Below are 14,808 nucleotides of genomic sequence, written 5' to 3' on the forward strand. Positions count from 1 at the left end.
TTGCCGTAGTGACCACCCCTGGAAGACATCCCACGCGTTAGTGTTTCCTGTGCTGTGTCAGCATTTCTGGCTAATGCACTGCAGACAAATTATTTGGAGGGAGAACCCGAATGAAGCCCTGCACTGTGGATTCTGTAAAAAACACTCAAACTGTTAGCCAGGAATCTGAAAATGTAAGACAAAAACATGAAACAGAGAAGGTAAAACTGTACCCAAGATTGTTCCTTAAGACAAGGACTATATAACCAAAGTTCAAATCCCAGCTCCCACACAGTAGTTCACAACCACCTGGAACTGGTCCTCTGGGCACTGGGCACACATGTGGTGCACAATCAAACAATACAGTATAAATACATTTTTTAAAAACAAGAACTATAAAGTAAGAATCTACACAGACTAGTACTTAAGACTTATTATTAAGACAAATATTTATTTCACATCAACTATTTCAAAAGGAAATCCCTTTTGTCCTTTTTAGCGCGTTTCTTCAGCTTGCTCTGGGTAAAGCCATGCCACAATTTAAGAACAGAGTCTTTTTTTAACCATAAAAGGCAGTATATCCTTTTACAAAGTAAAGCAGTTTCTACACACTGCAGATTATCCCAAACACAGAGGCACAAGTTGATGCCAACAGGTTTCTAGCCACAGCTCGTCCGCACTGGGAAAATGCACAGATTTCGGTGGAGTAAAGCAAGCTCTCCTGCTGCAGCTCGGCCCCCCATGAGCTCGCTGTTACAGCGGAGGCTGTTCTGCACTTTGCACAAGCCACGTTCATCTCCGCCTTCTCTGGGGGCTTTCCCAGGAACGTGACAAACGAGGACACTGCACACCATAAAAGGAGATTCGCATTTTTGAAAGGCAAAGCAGCATTCCTACTCTAACTTTTAAAATGGTGTAACAGATTCCTGTCCCTCACAGTATTCCATGACAGTATTCCATGAAAAGATTACTCAGTTAACTGGTAAATGATCATTTATATGGATCGGAGACACAAATACCATAGAGTACGTAAGAACAAATGAACTAGGGGCTACACTGACGGCTCAGCAGTTAACAGCGCTGGCTGACCTTCTAGAGGGCCTGGCTCTGATTCCTAGCACCACACAGTAGCTCACAACCATCTGTTCCAGGAGACCTGATGCTTTCTTCAAGGCCTCCACAAGTACCAGGCATGCACATGGTACACAGACATAAACACAGGCAAAATACCCATGCACATAGAATAAATAAATGATAGAAAAATGAATGAGCTAGACAATGTATTAAGTAAATATAATTTTATTTTGTATTTGTATTTATTCATGCGGGCAGGGGAGGGTGCAGGTAGAGGTCAGAGGGCAATCTGCAGGAATAGGGTCTCTCCCTCCTCCAAGTGGGTCAGGTGATCAGGATGGGTGGCAGGTACCCACTGGGTCACTGTGCCAACCCCCAGCTACACAGTTTTAAGTGTTACGCAAAGAGAACAAACTAGAGAAAGACACAGAGTATAAAACCTCTTAAATATGACTTTATTTAGTTATTTCTATAAACATGTAAAGCATGTTTACAAGACTACGCAGGCTTTGAAGATGTACACATGCACAACATGTAGCCACGCACTGGGTGGGAAATACCAAATCCAAGAGAAAGTTACTCTGGGAATGAGAACAGGAAGCAGGACTGAGGAAGGGCTCTTAGGGGATCCACTGAGCATGATATAATCCCCTTTTGACTGGCACCCCTAGAAAATTCCCTCCCATGACATAAGATCTTTCTGAGTGAGTCCCTTGCTGAGCTAGCCCGTCAGTGCTTCCTTCTTTCTCCTGTGATTTTTCTGGTGCTGGCTGTGACCTTTGCCCCATAGCTCCAAGGCCTCAGCCTATTCCCTTTTATTTTTAATCTTACCAGAATACTCATTTTAGTCAAAAAAATAAAATAAAACCTTCTTATAGTTCCCTTTCATTCTTCTCCTTTGCTGTTTCAAGCTTTAGCAATCATTAAAAAGAAAGCTATTACATATTTCAAGCTCACCCAACTTTGTGGTATTTGACCACGCCAAGAATTATAATTCATTCTGAATCAAAGACCAAGGCAGGATAGATATTAAAAATAAAGAAAGCCCTGACTAGAGTTCAGCCCTCCATTAAACAAATCAATATTCCAAAATTCTGTAATGTGTTACACTAACACTTTGCCTTACCACCTCAAACAAACTTAGAAAAAAATTTTGTCAAGATTAGGTCAGAGCTACAGCACTGAAAATTTATTTAAGATTTATTTTCTTTGGAATTTAAAGATAAAATAAAAACATCAGGTAAGTGAATATATATCCTTGGATTTTTAAAAATTCAACAATAGCTTCTGACCAAAAAATTCCTTTACCTCTTTATCTGGAAGCTTCTGACACCAGCACTTACAGATCAACGAAAGAGGAGCAAAAGAAACTGGCCATCTAAGACAGACTGACATAACCTAGTATTTTTCTCTTTAAAATGAAGGAGGAGAAGGAAAAGGGGAAGGAGAAGGAGAAGGAGAAGGAGGAGAAGAGGAAGAAGAAGAAGAAGAGGAAGAAGAAGAAGAAGAAGAAGAAGAAGAAGAAGAAGAAGAAGAAGAAGAAGAAGAAAGCTCTTTGATAGTGTTAATGTTAATACCATCATTAGGTTTGTACTGTTTCCACTATTTTCAGCTTCTCTTTAAATGTACTCCTTTAAAGTATCCTGATACCCAAATTCTGTTTTAAAATGAAGAATGGGTTGTTACCACAGTTGGCCACTTGCCACAGCCTGATTCATGGCAGCTAGCAGGGTCCTAGCAGTGCAAAGATGACACTATGGTGTGGGCAGAATGGAGACCGAGAAGGTTAACTCCCAGACAAACTCCTGCAAAAATCTGCCACTTTGGAATGTAGTGGCACCCAGTTCCCTCCTGTCTTCTGCAGAGCCTGGCACTGCCCAGCTCCCACCACACACACAGACAGCGATGGACTGCTGTACTGCTCTCCTTTTTATGTGGTGCTGGGGCTAGAACTCAAGGTCTCCCACATGCTAAGCAAACACCCTACCCCTCAGCGCCACTTGCTCTCAACCTAGCAGTTCTAGAAGTTCTCCAAGACCACAACTGCTTCTTAAGACTTTAGAGCACCCTGACTTTTTCAGCACAATACAAACTCCTTCAAGATTATTGGCTGTTGCACGAATCAGAAGTCAACCGGTCACTGTAATGTCCTGGCTGAGAACAAGATGATCTACAGCTACATTTACCCCAGAGCTGAAGGATCCAGACAATCGTCTCTGGGATTGTTTAGCTCACTGACTCTCATCCATCAACAATGATTGAATAGCTAGGCTCTTGACACTGTACCGCGGCTCTGCTCACGGAACTGGAAGACTATGGGCTTCTAGTGGCCCACCAACACTATAACTATAACCCGTGAGTAGCATGAACAACTAGCCACTTACCAAGTTCCTCCTGCTACACTTTCCACTAATGTAACTACAACGGAAAATGGAAACATTTGTCTCAGGCTAGCATGACACAATTAAGAACTGATTTACTAATACAATCCCATCACTTCACTGCCACTTTGATGGCTTGGACCTTCTCCCAACTCTCCAACTCTTGGCTCCCCAATACATCTGCACCTCTTCTGCCATACTCACAACAGTTTGGATTAAAAAGTAGAGGGGAGAAGGAGGAGGGAGTCAATGGCAACCACAAAAGAGAAAAATAAAACTACAGCCATAAATGACTCTTTTGGGGGGGGTAAATATAAGGTAGATACAAGGTATTCGATGAAATTATAGAAACTGCCTTGATGAGGAACTACAGGGCTATTTGTCTTACTCCAAGCTCCTGCCTTCATTGCAAAAATGAAACATGGATGTTCTACTTAAATGAAGCCACACAGTGAAAAAAAAGCTACTTGTAAGAGTTATAAAAATAAACTATGGGGCTAGAGAGGTGGCTCAGCAGTCAGGAGTGAGTACTGCATGCAGTGACCATGCAGAGGACCTGAGTTGAGCTCCTAGCACCCACATCAGAAGGCTCACATCCACCTGTAACTCCAACTCCAGGAGCTCTGACGCCCTCTGCTGGCCTCCATGGGCACCCACACACATGTGGCATACACTCCCACAGACATACACATATATAAAAATAATAACATCTTTTTAAAATAAGCAACCAGACACAGTGGCACCTTAATCCCAGCATGCATGCCCATCTCACACACACACACAGATACACGCACAGACAAACACTCACAAACAATAAACAAAGAAGCACTTAAGTTTTACCAGTCTGAGCATTCTTACTTAACTGTCAAAAAAAAAAAAAAAAAAAAAAAAAAAAGTTAAGACCAAAGAGAGTAAATGTTGTGGCCAAGATCAACAAACTTATGCTCGTGGAAAAAAGAAGAGAATTCACATCACTGAATATCACATCATCACGTGGAACCTTTCATTACTTTAAGTCTAGTGGAAAACGCAGACAGACACACATTCATCACCTCTTCATTCAATTATCTAAGAAAATGGATAGAACTCTGATGCTTTGGCTATCCTTCTCTGAAGATTTCAAGCCCACCCACAGCATCACAAGTACTGTCCGAAAGTCTCTGAAGACCCACTCAGTTAGCAAAGAAATGGATGCCACATCATATTACAATACCTAGAAGGCCAGAGAACCTCTGCTTTTTAAGTGAACAGCTCCAGAGTATTTGTTTTCGTTTTAGCCTTGCACCCCTTAAGCAACGAGAGCAGTTGAAGAACCAAGAATCGCTGTATTTATGTTTCTAATGTAGAAAGGAAGATGGGACAATTTTACTGAAAACTCCATGCTTAGGCATGCCCACTGAAGGGGAAATGGCCTTCTCCTGCACCAGACAACCATGTGCTGAATTTGAATCTTCTCACAATGTGAAAATAAATGTTGAGGGTGACGAGTATGTTTCCTTATTTGAATATCACACAATGCGTACGCAAACCAAAACATCCCATAACAGTTACTCATAAGCAGATATAAGTATGGTTTTTATTTGCCAATTCAAAAAGAAAAAAAAAAAAAAAGGACAAGACCATTATCCTGCAATGCTCAATTGTCTGTTCTTTAAGGGACTCAAAGCTTAAGGCTATTAAAGAGCTCTCTATCAACACATACAGTCAAAACCGGAAAGCTAAAAAGAACGAAGCCCAAGAAAATTACTCAAAAGTCCTCCTCTAACGACATAATACAAAGGGCTACTGCGCAAAGCTTTGGGGAGAGTACCACACACAGAACGCAATCACTGTGCAAGGATTTGCCGAGTGCTCTTCATGCTGTGTATGCCTTCTCATGCTGCTGAGAAAATCTCCAAACGCTGTGGGCAAGGGAGGGAAGGCAGCTCTGTGAGAAGGTGGGCATCTGATTCGATATATAAATGTAAATTTAAAATAACTTAATAAAAGCACAAAGCACATTTTAATTCAAAATTGGAAGCACAAAGAAGAACACAAGCGGGATATTTAATAAGAATATAATAATCTTTGTGCCTGAGGAATAAAGTTGGACCTTGAATGAAACTGCCCTCAACCTGGTGCTGGCAAACGTAGCCCATCAATTCTACTTACGGAAGCGCTTTCCTCTCTCCCTACCCTGCCTGTCCTCTCTCTAGCTAACGTCCTGCTTCAGCCATCTTTTCCTGACCCACTAAATTGGCTGGCCCTTTAACGCCCTCTACCTCTCTGGTCCCATGGGGTTTTTTTGTTTGTTTGTTTTTTGTTTTTTATGTGCATTGATGTTTTGTCTGCATGTTTGTGTGTTTGAGAGCATCAGATCTTAGAGTTATAGACAGTTGTGAGCTGCCATGTGTGTGCTGAGACTTGAACTCAGGTCCTCTGGAAGCGCAGTCAGTGCTCCTAACTGTTGAGCCATCTCTCCAGACCCTAGTCCCATCCTCTTTACCTGTCCTTTACACCAATGCCAGCATGACCCACATAAAAGCATACACTTGATCAAGTGAGTCTCCTACTTTGTATCTCCAGCAATCCGTGTATTGACAAAAAATGGTTTCTTCTTTTTGTTTGTTTGTTTGTTTGTTTCAAACCGTGGCCTCTTCCCTTGCAAAAACAACTCAAAAGAGTCCCTAGTAGTATCTCTTAAGCAGAAAAGAAACAACGTGGACCTCATTCAAAGCAAAATCACTGTTCTATAAAATATTCCTTTAGTTTGACCTGTACCTAGGCATACACAAATACACACAGCGGTCATTCTATAGCACAGGGTCCGTGATGGCCTGAGTCCACAAATGGCCACTGCTGCTCAGAGTAGACTTTCAACTCCTTGGCAAGTCACTTCACTGTCATCACAGAGGTTGGGGCCAGGCTCTTGGGGGTGCCAGGTGTGTTTTTCGTGTGTGTGAGTGTGTGTGTGTGTGTGTGTGTGTGTGTGTGTGTGTGTGTGTTTTCAAGACAGGGTTTCTCTGTGTAACAGCTCTGGCTGTCCTGGAACTCACTCGGTAGACCAGGCTGCCTCTGCCTCCCAAGTGCTGGGATTAAAGGCGTGTGCCACCGCCACCCGGCTGCCAGGTGCGCTTTTCTAGTGTGTGTCCTAGACAAGAGTTGTCACCTATGGCTGGACAAACCACTTCATCAGTCAGAGGTAACTCAGTTTCCCTTTTCTGAAATGAGAAAAGTAGCAGTACCCAAGTAACTTAAGAATTAAAGGAGATTTAATACAAAGTGCTTGGTGAAACTGATAAATATTATTGGTATCACCACTACCGCTCTCCTTAACTGATCTTGTCTGTACTGTGGCTGTAACAAACTCCCATATACTGTTATGTCACATCTCCATGCCCCTTGAAGCACCAAGTACACTTTTCCAGTCCCGACTGCAAATATTGCTTCCTGTTTTAGCTCCTGTGAGGCCACCTCAGTGAAACCTTCCCAGTGCCAGCAGGTAGTTCTCAGCACTCCCACTCAACCTCCATAAGCACTGGAGTCCCATGTGGCTGGCATTGTGCCCCACACCTGTTATCTCAGCACTCGGGAGGCAGAGGCAGGCGGATCTCTATGAGTTTAAGCCAGCCTGGTGAGTTCCAGAACAGCCAGGGCTACATAGAGAAACCCTTGTCTCAGGGGGGGAAAAAAAGGAAGGAAGGAAGGAAGGAAGGAAGGAAGGAAGGAAGGAAGGAAGGAAGGAAGACAGATGAAGTTTAAAAACCATCAGCAGCATAAGGAATCACACTGCTTGCACAATGCCCCCAGGCTAGATTGTACACTCTTGTTTGACCCACCAAAGGTGGCTGTATTCCATAGCACACTGGCTCAAGGAAATTCCAGACATAATTTCCAATTGATTCTGAACCTTTGTATGTGGACCATTTTGTCACAGAGTGCACTAGAAGCGTTCCGGGAGTATCCAGTATAGAAGCAATACTCAACAATTATCACCTTTGGTAGGACTATTTAGCATTCCAGATCAAATTAGCAAGATCCCTAGGAGGCAAACCTGACTCAGGCCCCAGTCAGTCTGCTAGCGCCTAAAGGAAATGTGGGGAAAGATTTAAGGTCGGGTTAGGAAGGACCTTGAGGTCTCTCAGAAGGAAAACTGCAGCAGCCGCTTAGAAAGGGCGAGGCAAAGGGGAGCAGGGGAGACAAGAGAAAGGCAGAATCAGCTTCAGCTCAAAGCCAAAGCCTTTCTGCCGTCCATTCCTAGCACCAAAATAGTCTCTGGTACTTAATGACAAATAAACCCTCCTCAATGCCCACATCTACAAAACTGGGTAATAGTGATTCTCACGCGGTTAATGGTGAGAATTAAAGGGCTCTCGGAGATCTTTCTACACTGCAGAGGTTGGGCACTATACGCTAACTCATTTGCTCTGCTGGTTTTTTTATTTTGGGGTTTTGTTTTGTTTTGTTTTGTTTTGTTTTGTTTTTTGGACAATTTATCAGTCACTTTAGTTTTCTCTGCATCAAAGTTTAAAGCAGACATTAATATCTTGAAATGCCCTGTAGCATCACTCATAATAGACAAGGAGCCTGACACAGACCTGCCTTGGGAGGCAAGCTAACTTAAGAATTTTGGGACCTATTAAGACCGCCAGGACAAAGGCTGTCTGCCTCTGCAACTTTCTGGAGATTGTTACAAGTATTCGGCAAACAACCAAATGGACATCAGCAGAAAACATGCAAAAACTTAGCGCTTTAGTAATGATTCAAGGAGGGTAAGCACCACGTCTTTACGAATTAATAAACTGAACGTCACAGAAAACAACCCTTAGGGAAAAAAAATCATTATGTTTAAGAGCTGTCAAAATATGAAGTCTTGTTACCCAGTTACTTCAGAACTGCATTAAAAAAATGCTTAGCCAGGCTGTGGTGGCACACACCTTTAATCCCAGCACTCAAGAGGCAGAGAAAGGTAGGTTGCTATGAGTTCGAGGCCAGCCTGGTCTACAGAGCTAGTTCCAGGACAGCCAAAGCTACACAGAGAGATCCTGTCTCAAAAAACCAAAAAGAAAGAAAAAAAAGAAAGAAAGAAAGAAAGAAAGAAAAAGGCTCTCTTTAGCATGCTGTTAGATCCAGTTGGTGATATAATTTACCAAGTTATATTTTTATGAGCATAAAAGATTCAAGCCTGTATACAGTTTATGGGCCAATAGCTCACTAAACTTATTAAAATTAATTTGCTTGATGTCAACCTTCATTTTTACACAGCTGTCTCACTGCAAGCATTTAACAGTCCACAGAAATAAACAGTTTGTTTCTCCCCTTTGCTTTCAACCTATAGAGGACAGATTTTTTTAAAGACTGACTTTTATGGGGTGTAACTATGAATGTGTGTGTATCGGTACATGTGTGTGAGTGCAGATGCCCACAGAGAAGCCCGGAGGTGGCGGTGGAGTGCCCTGGGGCTGGAGTTACAGGAGACTGGGAGCCGCCTGACATGGCTGCTGGGAGCCGAACTCTGGTCCTCTGGCAGAGCCGTAAGCGCCCTTAGCTCTCGAGCATCTCTCCAGCCCTGGCAGGTGTTTTCGAAGCGTTTGTGGTCCAGCTTGATCTGGACCAGAGAGTATATGCTCAAGACAGAGTCATCTTCCGTTCTTATTCTAAGAATTGTACCCCAATTAACTATTTTCCAACTGACCTTTTAAAACCAGTGCTAGCACTTTAAAGCAAACTATGCAGCCGTGTAGTTTCGTAGGAAAAGAGCCAGACTGGAGAATGAGGAACACCTCTGCATTCACGGATACCATGAAAACACCTATTTCAGCGCTCTCATACCCCTGCTTCCTCTAGGGCAGTGGTTCTCAACCTTCCTAATGTTGTGACCTTTTAACATGGTTCCTCGTGCTGTGGTGATCACCAACCATAAAATTATTTCTTCGATACTTCATAATTGTAATTTTGCTACTGTTACGAATATAAGGTAAATACCTGTTTTCTGGTGGCCTCAGATGACTCCTCTGAAAAGGTTGTTTGAAACACACACTCCCCTCCCCACCTGGGTCACGATCCACAGGTTGAGAACCACTGCTCTAACTTCTATTCTAGAATTGTTTGTGAAAAATAGTTATAATTTTCCCAATAATGTATTCTAGTCATTTTAACATATCTGTGAGCCCTGGTTTAGCATCAATCAGTCCAATTAAGGAGAAAGGTTCAAAAGCTAAGCAGATATGCTGAAATATTAAAATATAATCTTGACCTTAATCCCAGTGCTTATTCACATAATGGCATCATACTGCAAAAGACCTAATCTCAGGCAGGCGTGGCCCCAAAATTAAAAAATAAAAAAGTTTGGCTGTCAATTTCTTGTCTTTGACTACATCGTTCTTAGCAATGCAATTTCTATTTAGATTTTTTTCTTCTGTAAAGAATTCCAGCGAGCATAAAATAAAGTCCTTGGAGCCTTAAAAGGATTGAATAGTTAGAATTTGATGAATAAATCCAAGTTTATTCAATAAAATATTTTATGGAATTCAAAGCAAATAAGATATTTAAGATGAATAAAAGGGTGTCTTGCCTTCTTAAAAATAAAACAAGTGTGTTCTAAACCAATTTATCCAGGACAGTTAAGTACTTTAGTAGACTGAGAGCAACACATCTGGAGTCTGACTAAAGCATATATTCCTAACCACCTGGGTGGTCATCACACTTCAGCTGGTTATGAACAGAATGCTACTGATCGCTACAGAGCTAACCCGAGTACCAACTGTTCGCACCAATCCATCACCAAGAAATGCAACATACAACCAAAGGCATCACTCGCATCACCATGCTTAAAGTGGTTTTTCAGATTTGGCTTCCTTGGCAACAGGCTAAAAATGTCAAGAGGGGAGGGGTGGAAAGATACACATCTTAGCTTTATCTCCCCAGTAAGATAGGGAGTGGGAGAATGAAATATTTGGAATACTTGTCCATCTGCATCCTGAAAATAATAAATCCTATCATGATTTAGAAGAGAAAATGGGGAAAAAACAAGAGGCAAGAATCACCAAAGTTAAGATATAAATCAAGCCTTCTTGAGCCAATACCCATTTAAAGGAATCTCAATCCCTAATCTATTATTTGCCACAAATAGAACCTCACAAATCGCTACGCTGTTTCCCTAGATTTATGAAGTGAGGGTGTTACAGAGATAGGAATTGTACATCAGTCTCTGGCCTGAAACGGACCTTAGACATAGAGGAATGACTAAGGGAGGTTATGGCTGAAATTCAGCCACAAAGCCTGCTTAGCAGTAGGTACATTTGGGACATCGGAGGACAGCACTGGATGCAGCAAAGAAAAAACAGACTCGGGCCAGGAGAAACTCCATAGAATTAGGGTTTGAGCCTAGAATTCTCATACAGGTCTATGAACCCATTGCAGGGGAATCACTGCAAGTTGAAGACCAGCATGGACTAACTGTATAGGTAGCTGGAAGCCATCCTTGGCTACAAACTCTCCCCCCACCCCCAGGAAGTAGGGGAGGGGAGACTGTGCTTCAGGCAAAGTAGCCTCAGGTACGCTGCAATAGGATTGCTGCCAAGAACGGGTAATGGGTGGAGAAGGGGTGCTGCAAAGTGTAACAGTGTAACGCCAGCGTATGCTTTTGTAACTCAGCACAGAGGCTGGCCACCAGGAACTGCCAACACTCAGGATGTCATAATCAGAGACGAAGCTGTTTCATTTAGCAAAGGAATTGCACAGCCCACAGGGAAAGGCAGTTCCCCTGGAAAGAGCGTCTTTAGAAATAGTAGCCGCCTTCACTAATCACACAGGAAGGTATGCAACAAACAGTTTATATTCGCTGCAGGTGCTTGCCAGTTGAATAACAGCAAGCTCTTTACACAAGGAAGAAAACTCAGACTGCATGGTGCAAAAAACACTAAAAATGCCATGTACCTTTACTCCTGTTTATTCCATTGAAAGATGTCCTAAAGTCAGATTGCATGGGTACACATTTTTAGTTTCAGCTAGGTGGGAAACTGAGGCAGAAGGATTTTTGTTGTTGTTGTTGTTTTGGTTTTTGGTTTTTGGAGACAAGGTTTCTCTCTGTTGCCTTGGCTAGCCTGGACTCACTAGGTAGACCAGGCTGGCCTCAAACTCACAGAGATTCACCTGCCTCTGCCTCCGGAGATGTTGGGATTAAAGGCTTGCGCCACCACACCCATCTAAGGAGGATCCCTTGAGACCAGTAATTAGAGACCTGCTTGGACAACAAAGTAAGACTTGATTTCAAACACTGTGTTGGAGAGAAGGGTGAAGTATGTTTTAATGAGGGCATTAGAAACAGTTATGTTTATAACTGTGCAATCAAATTTACCATTTTATTCCAGCTGTATTTGTTTTAGACTTACACACTGTTTAAAACAATGACTCTTGACTTGGCCAAGCATGGTGGCACATGCCTATTATCCCAACACCAGGGAGACAAAAAAGCAGGAAGAGGAGAGGCCTCTTGGCTTCAGCTGCATAGTGAGACCAGGTCTCAAACAAACAAACAAACAAAAAAGGTGACCCAAGCCAAATGAAGAGGAAACTATTCCTATGACCCTTGGCTCCAATTTGCTGTACCTACTACTGCTGAAGAAAAGTGGCACAAGTTGGGCATGTGATCCGGTTCGATGCAGACTGCCATCTGCTGCATACACAGGATGTCTCCACTCAGCCCCAGTGTCCCCCCCAGGTAGGAGCATCATAAGAACAGCTATTATTTGTGGCAAGTTGTTTGTCCCATAGTCACCTACTACATGGGTCTCCAAATCATATCCACTTTTGGATTCCTACTTCTGTAGGCTTTGAAATACAAAGAATTTCCTGGCAGACGATTAGCTAATTTTATAAGAGAAGGGAGAGATGTAAAGAAAGGCAACTGTAGTTTATTATACAATAAAAGAACACAAAAAAGGGAGTCATAACATGTGGGCAGGAAGGGAGGGTCTCATCAGCTGTGTAATCCTGGCCAACTCTCCTTTCTGGTGCTTAACTTCAGGCTTGAATTATAATCAAGAGTTAAATCCCTAAGAGGCAGCTTTCAAATGGGACATCATGTGAGGAACCATAGAAAATCAGATGGGGTTACATACACAATGGCTGTAGAGCGACTGGACAAACATTCAAAATCTGTCCCTACATATTTAAATAATCAGGCTCGCCTCTTTTCAGATCTTAGACTCTTAAGTTCATTTACAAGTCACCATTCCCATGACAACACTTCTGCCCTTCAAAAATAACACTTCGTTTTTAATTGTGCTCTCAGTTGGAAATCAGCACATCACTTTTACCCACCCCGGAGCAGCATAGGAGAACACTGTCTGAACTAACCCTACAAGGAGGACACTCGCAGAGGGGGGCATTTGCGTGGTAGAAAATACACAAGGCACAAATTTTTAAACAGCCCTTGAATACCACACCCAAACAGTATTAAAAAAAAAAAAAAAAAAACTGCCAAAGCAGAAGATGCCTCCTTCAAAAAACAAGGATAACTGGGTAAGTCTCCCAATGGTTCAGAGGGAAAAGCATGTCATCAGATTTTTGTGGGGGTGGCCTTTATGTCTTTCCAGAGAACACAACTGGATGGAGGCTTTGAAACAAGCAAATCAGAACTGAACTATAGAAAAAGTCGGCTCCCACCCAAAAGCTTCAGCAAAGCAATGTCAGTATGCCAAATATGAAAAAGTACGATTTTCTCACAAGAAGCAAGATCAGGTCCGTAACTATGGCTAATAATAGCAATACTATCTCGCATTTGCAGAGCCTCGGTTCTTTTCATAGAGCTTTCCCACAAAGCACACAGGTCTGGGGCTACCCTCTCTGCAAACCTCCAGTCCTTTCCTTTTAGGAAATAGGGAATCAGAGCAAGACAGGTCATAACACATGGGCTGAAGGCACCACCTCCCTCTTCTGGGCTGGCTGTAGTGAGCCTCCCATCCCCACACTATACAAGCTCACCTTATGAAACTAAACCTACACTTGTTCTCCCAGAGTTGGCCAGAGACCAGCACATATGGGCCTCGAAAGTCCAAAGCAAGGGAACCTGCTGACCTGCTAGGTCAAGAACTCCATACCAAGCTCTCGTAACCCCCAGCACTACACACACACACACCTACCCAGGCTATTGAGACAGAATTCCTTTTCTTTGCCAGGAAATGAAACCCCCGGCAAGAACTGGTTAACAGAACCACCAAATCTCTGCCTCTGCGATCAACTTGCCATGCTGCCTCTCTTGTGCCTGCTGCCCTTCCTTTGGGCACCCATGTAGCGTGAAAGCCAACCCTCAGAAGGGACCACTGGGACCTTTAAGGACCCGAGGGGATGGTGCTTGCCTCCTGAAGCAATGCAGCATCCAGCTCGAGGGAGCCGGTTCCCAGAACACACACATGCAGGGACCTGATCAGAGAGGGATAAAGTTTGATATTCCTTCCTGCGCGTTGCTAGGGGGCCATGAGAGGACGAGGCAGCAACCTCCTGGGGTCCTGGGGTGCTCTCCGGGAGACAGTTCCAAGCAGCATGGCACTGCCACTCTCCTGACACACCGGCAACCGCGGCAACTCTGGACGCCCCAAGCCGCCCGAGGAGGAGAGAAGGGGACAACTTGCACCGGGCTCAGTTCGGGAGCATGGGAGGAAAGCTGTCAGGAACGACGGAGGGAGGGACCGAGCCCGGAGGCGGGTCAGGGAGAGGTTCAAGTCCCGTGTCTTCCCCGCCCTGGCGTCCCCAGTCCTGCGGGAACATCCCTGCTGTCGCCCCTCCTCCTCCTGCTCCTTCTCCTCCTCCTCTCTTGCCTCCCGCCCGCCAGCTCGCCCAGCCTTCCCAGCCGCCGCCGCAGGCGCTGAAGGACACGGCGGCTCAGTGGCCCGCCACCCCGGGGCGGCCGCGAGTTGAGGGAAGTCACCGGGCGCCCCGGCCTGCCCGCGGCTCCCCACGCCGCCCCGCCCTCCCCGGAGCCGCGCTCGCTCACCGTCCGGTGCTGCTGGTGCTGCCGGTGGCGGCTGACACCCAGCCCTGGAAAGCAGCCGGCAGTCAGCGCTCCGCAGCCGCCGGCTCCCCCACCGCCTCCCCGGGAGCAGAGCAGCAGCAGGAGCGATCTACCTGCGGCGGCCGCCATCTCTCAACTGGAAACGGCGCTGGCTCAGGCAGCGCAGCGGACGGCCTGGGCGTGGCCAAGACCCGCCACTCAGCCGCACCAAGCCAACTGCAGCCCTGAGTTAAGTCACTGAGGCGGGGCTTCCTGGGAAACCCAATCAAAAGGCGGGAGAACCCCGGCTTCGGGCTGTCTGTCACTTTCAGAGTTACCTTAGGGGCAAATTCTAGGGAACCGATCTTTACTCGAGCCTCTTGGAATGGAGCAGTAAGGGAT

The 14,808-nt window shown here is 44.5% G+C and overlaps 1 protein-coding gene across 2 annotated transcripts in view; it reads right to left on the reverse strand.

Annotated features, from left to right (window-relative positions):
* The window catches only part of Mcu (mitochondrial calcium uniporter), a 170,070-nt gene extending 155,492 nt beyond the window's left edge, over positions 1 to 14,578 (reverse strand). Inside the window, exon 1 of one of the 2 annotated variants that reach the window (XM_051153090.1) lies at positions 14,410 to 14,578. In XM_051153090.1, the coding sequence (XP_051009047.1) occupies positions 14,410 to 14,556 (147 nt within the window). In that variant the 5' untranslated portion in view covers positions 14,557 to 14,578. The remainder of the gene's footprint in view (positions 1 to 14,409) is intronic. The other variant, XM_051153091.1, reaches the window with a different exon arrangement.
* Between the last annotated feature and the right edge of the window lie 230 nt (positions 14,579 to 14,808).

The sequence above is a fragment of the Acomys russatus genome, chromosome 11, assembly GCF_903995435.1.
Source record: "Acomys russatus chromosome 11, mAcoRus1.1, whole genome shotgun sequence".
In the NCBI taxonomy this organism is placed as follows: Eukaryota; Metazoa; Chordata; class Mammalia; order Rodentia; family Muridae; genus Acomys; species Acomys russatus.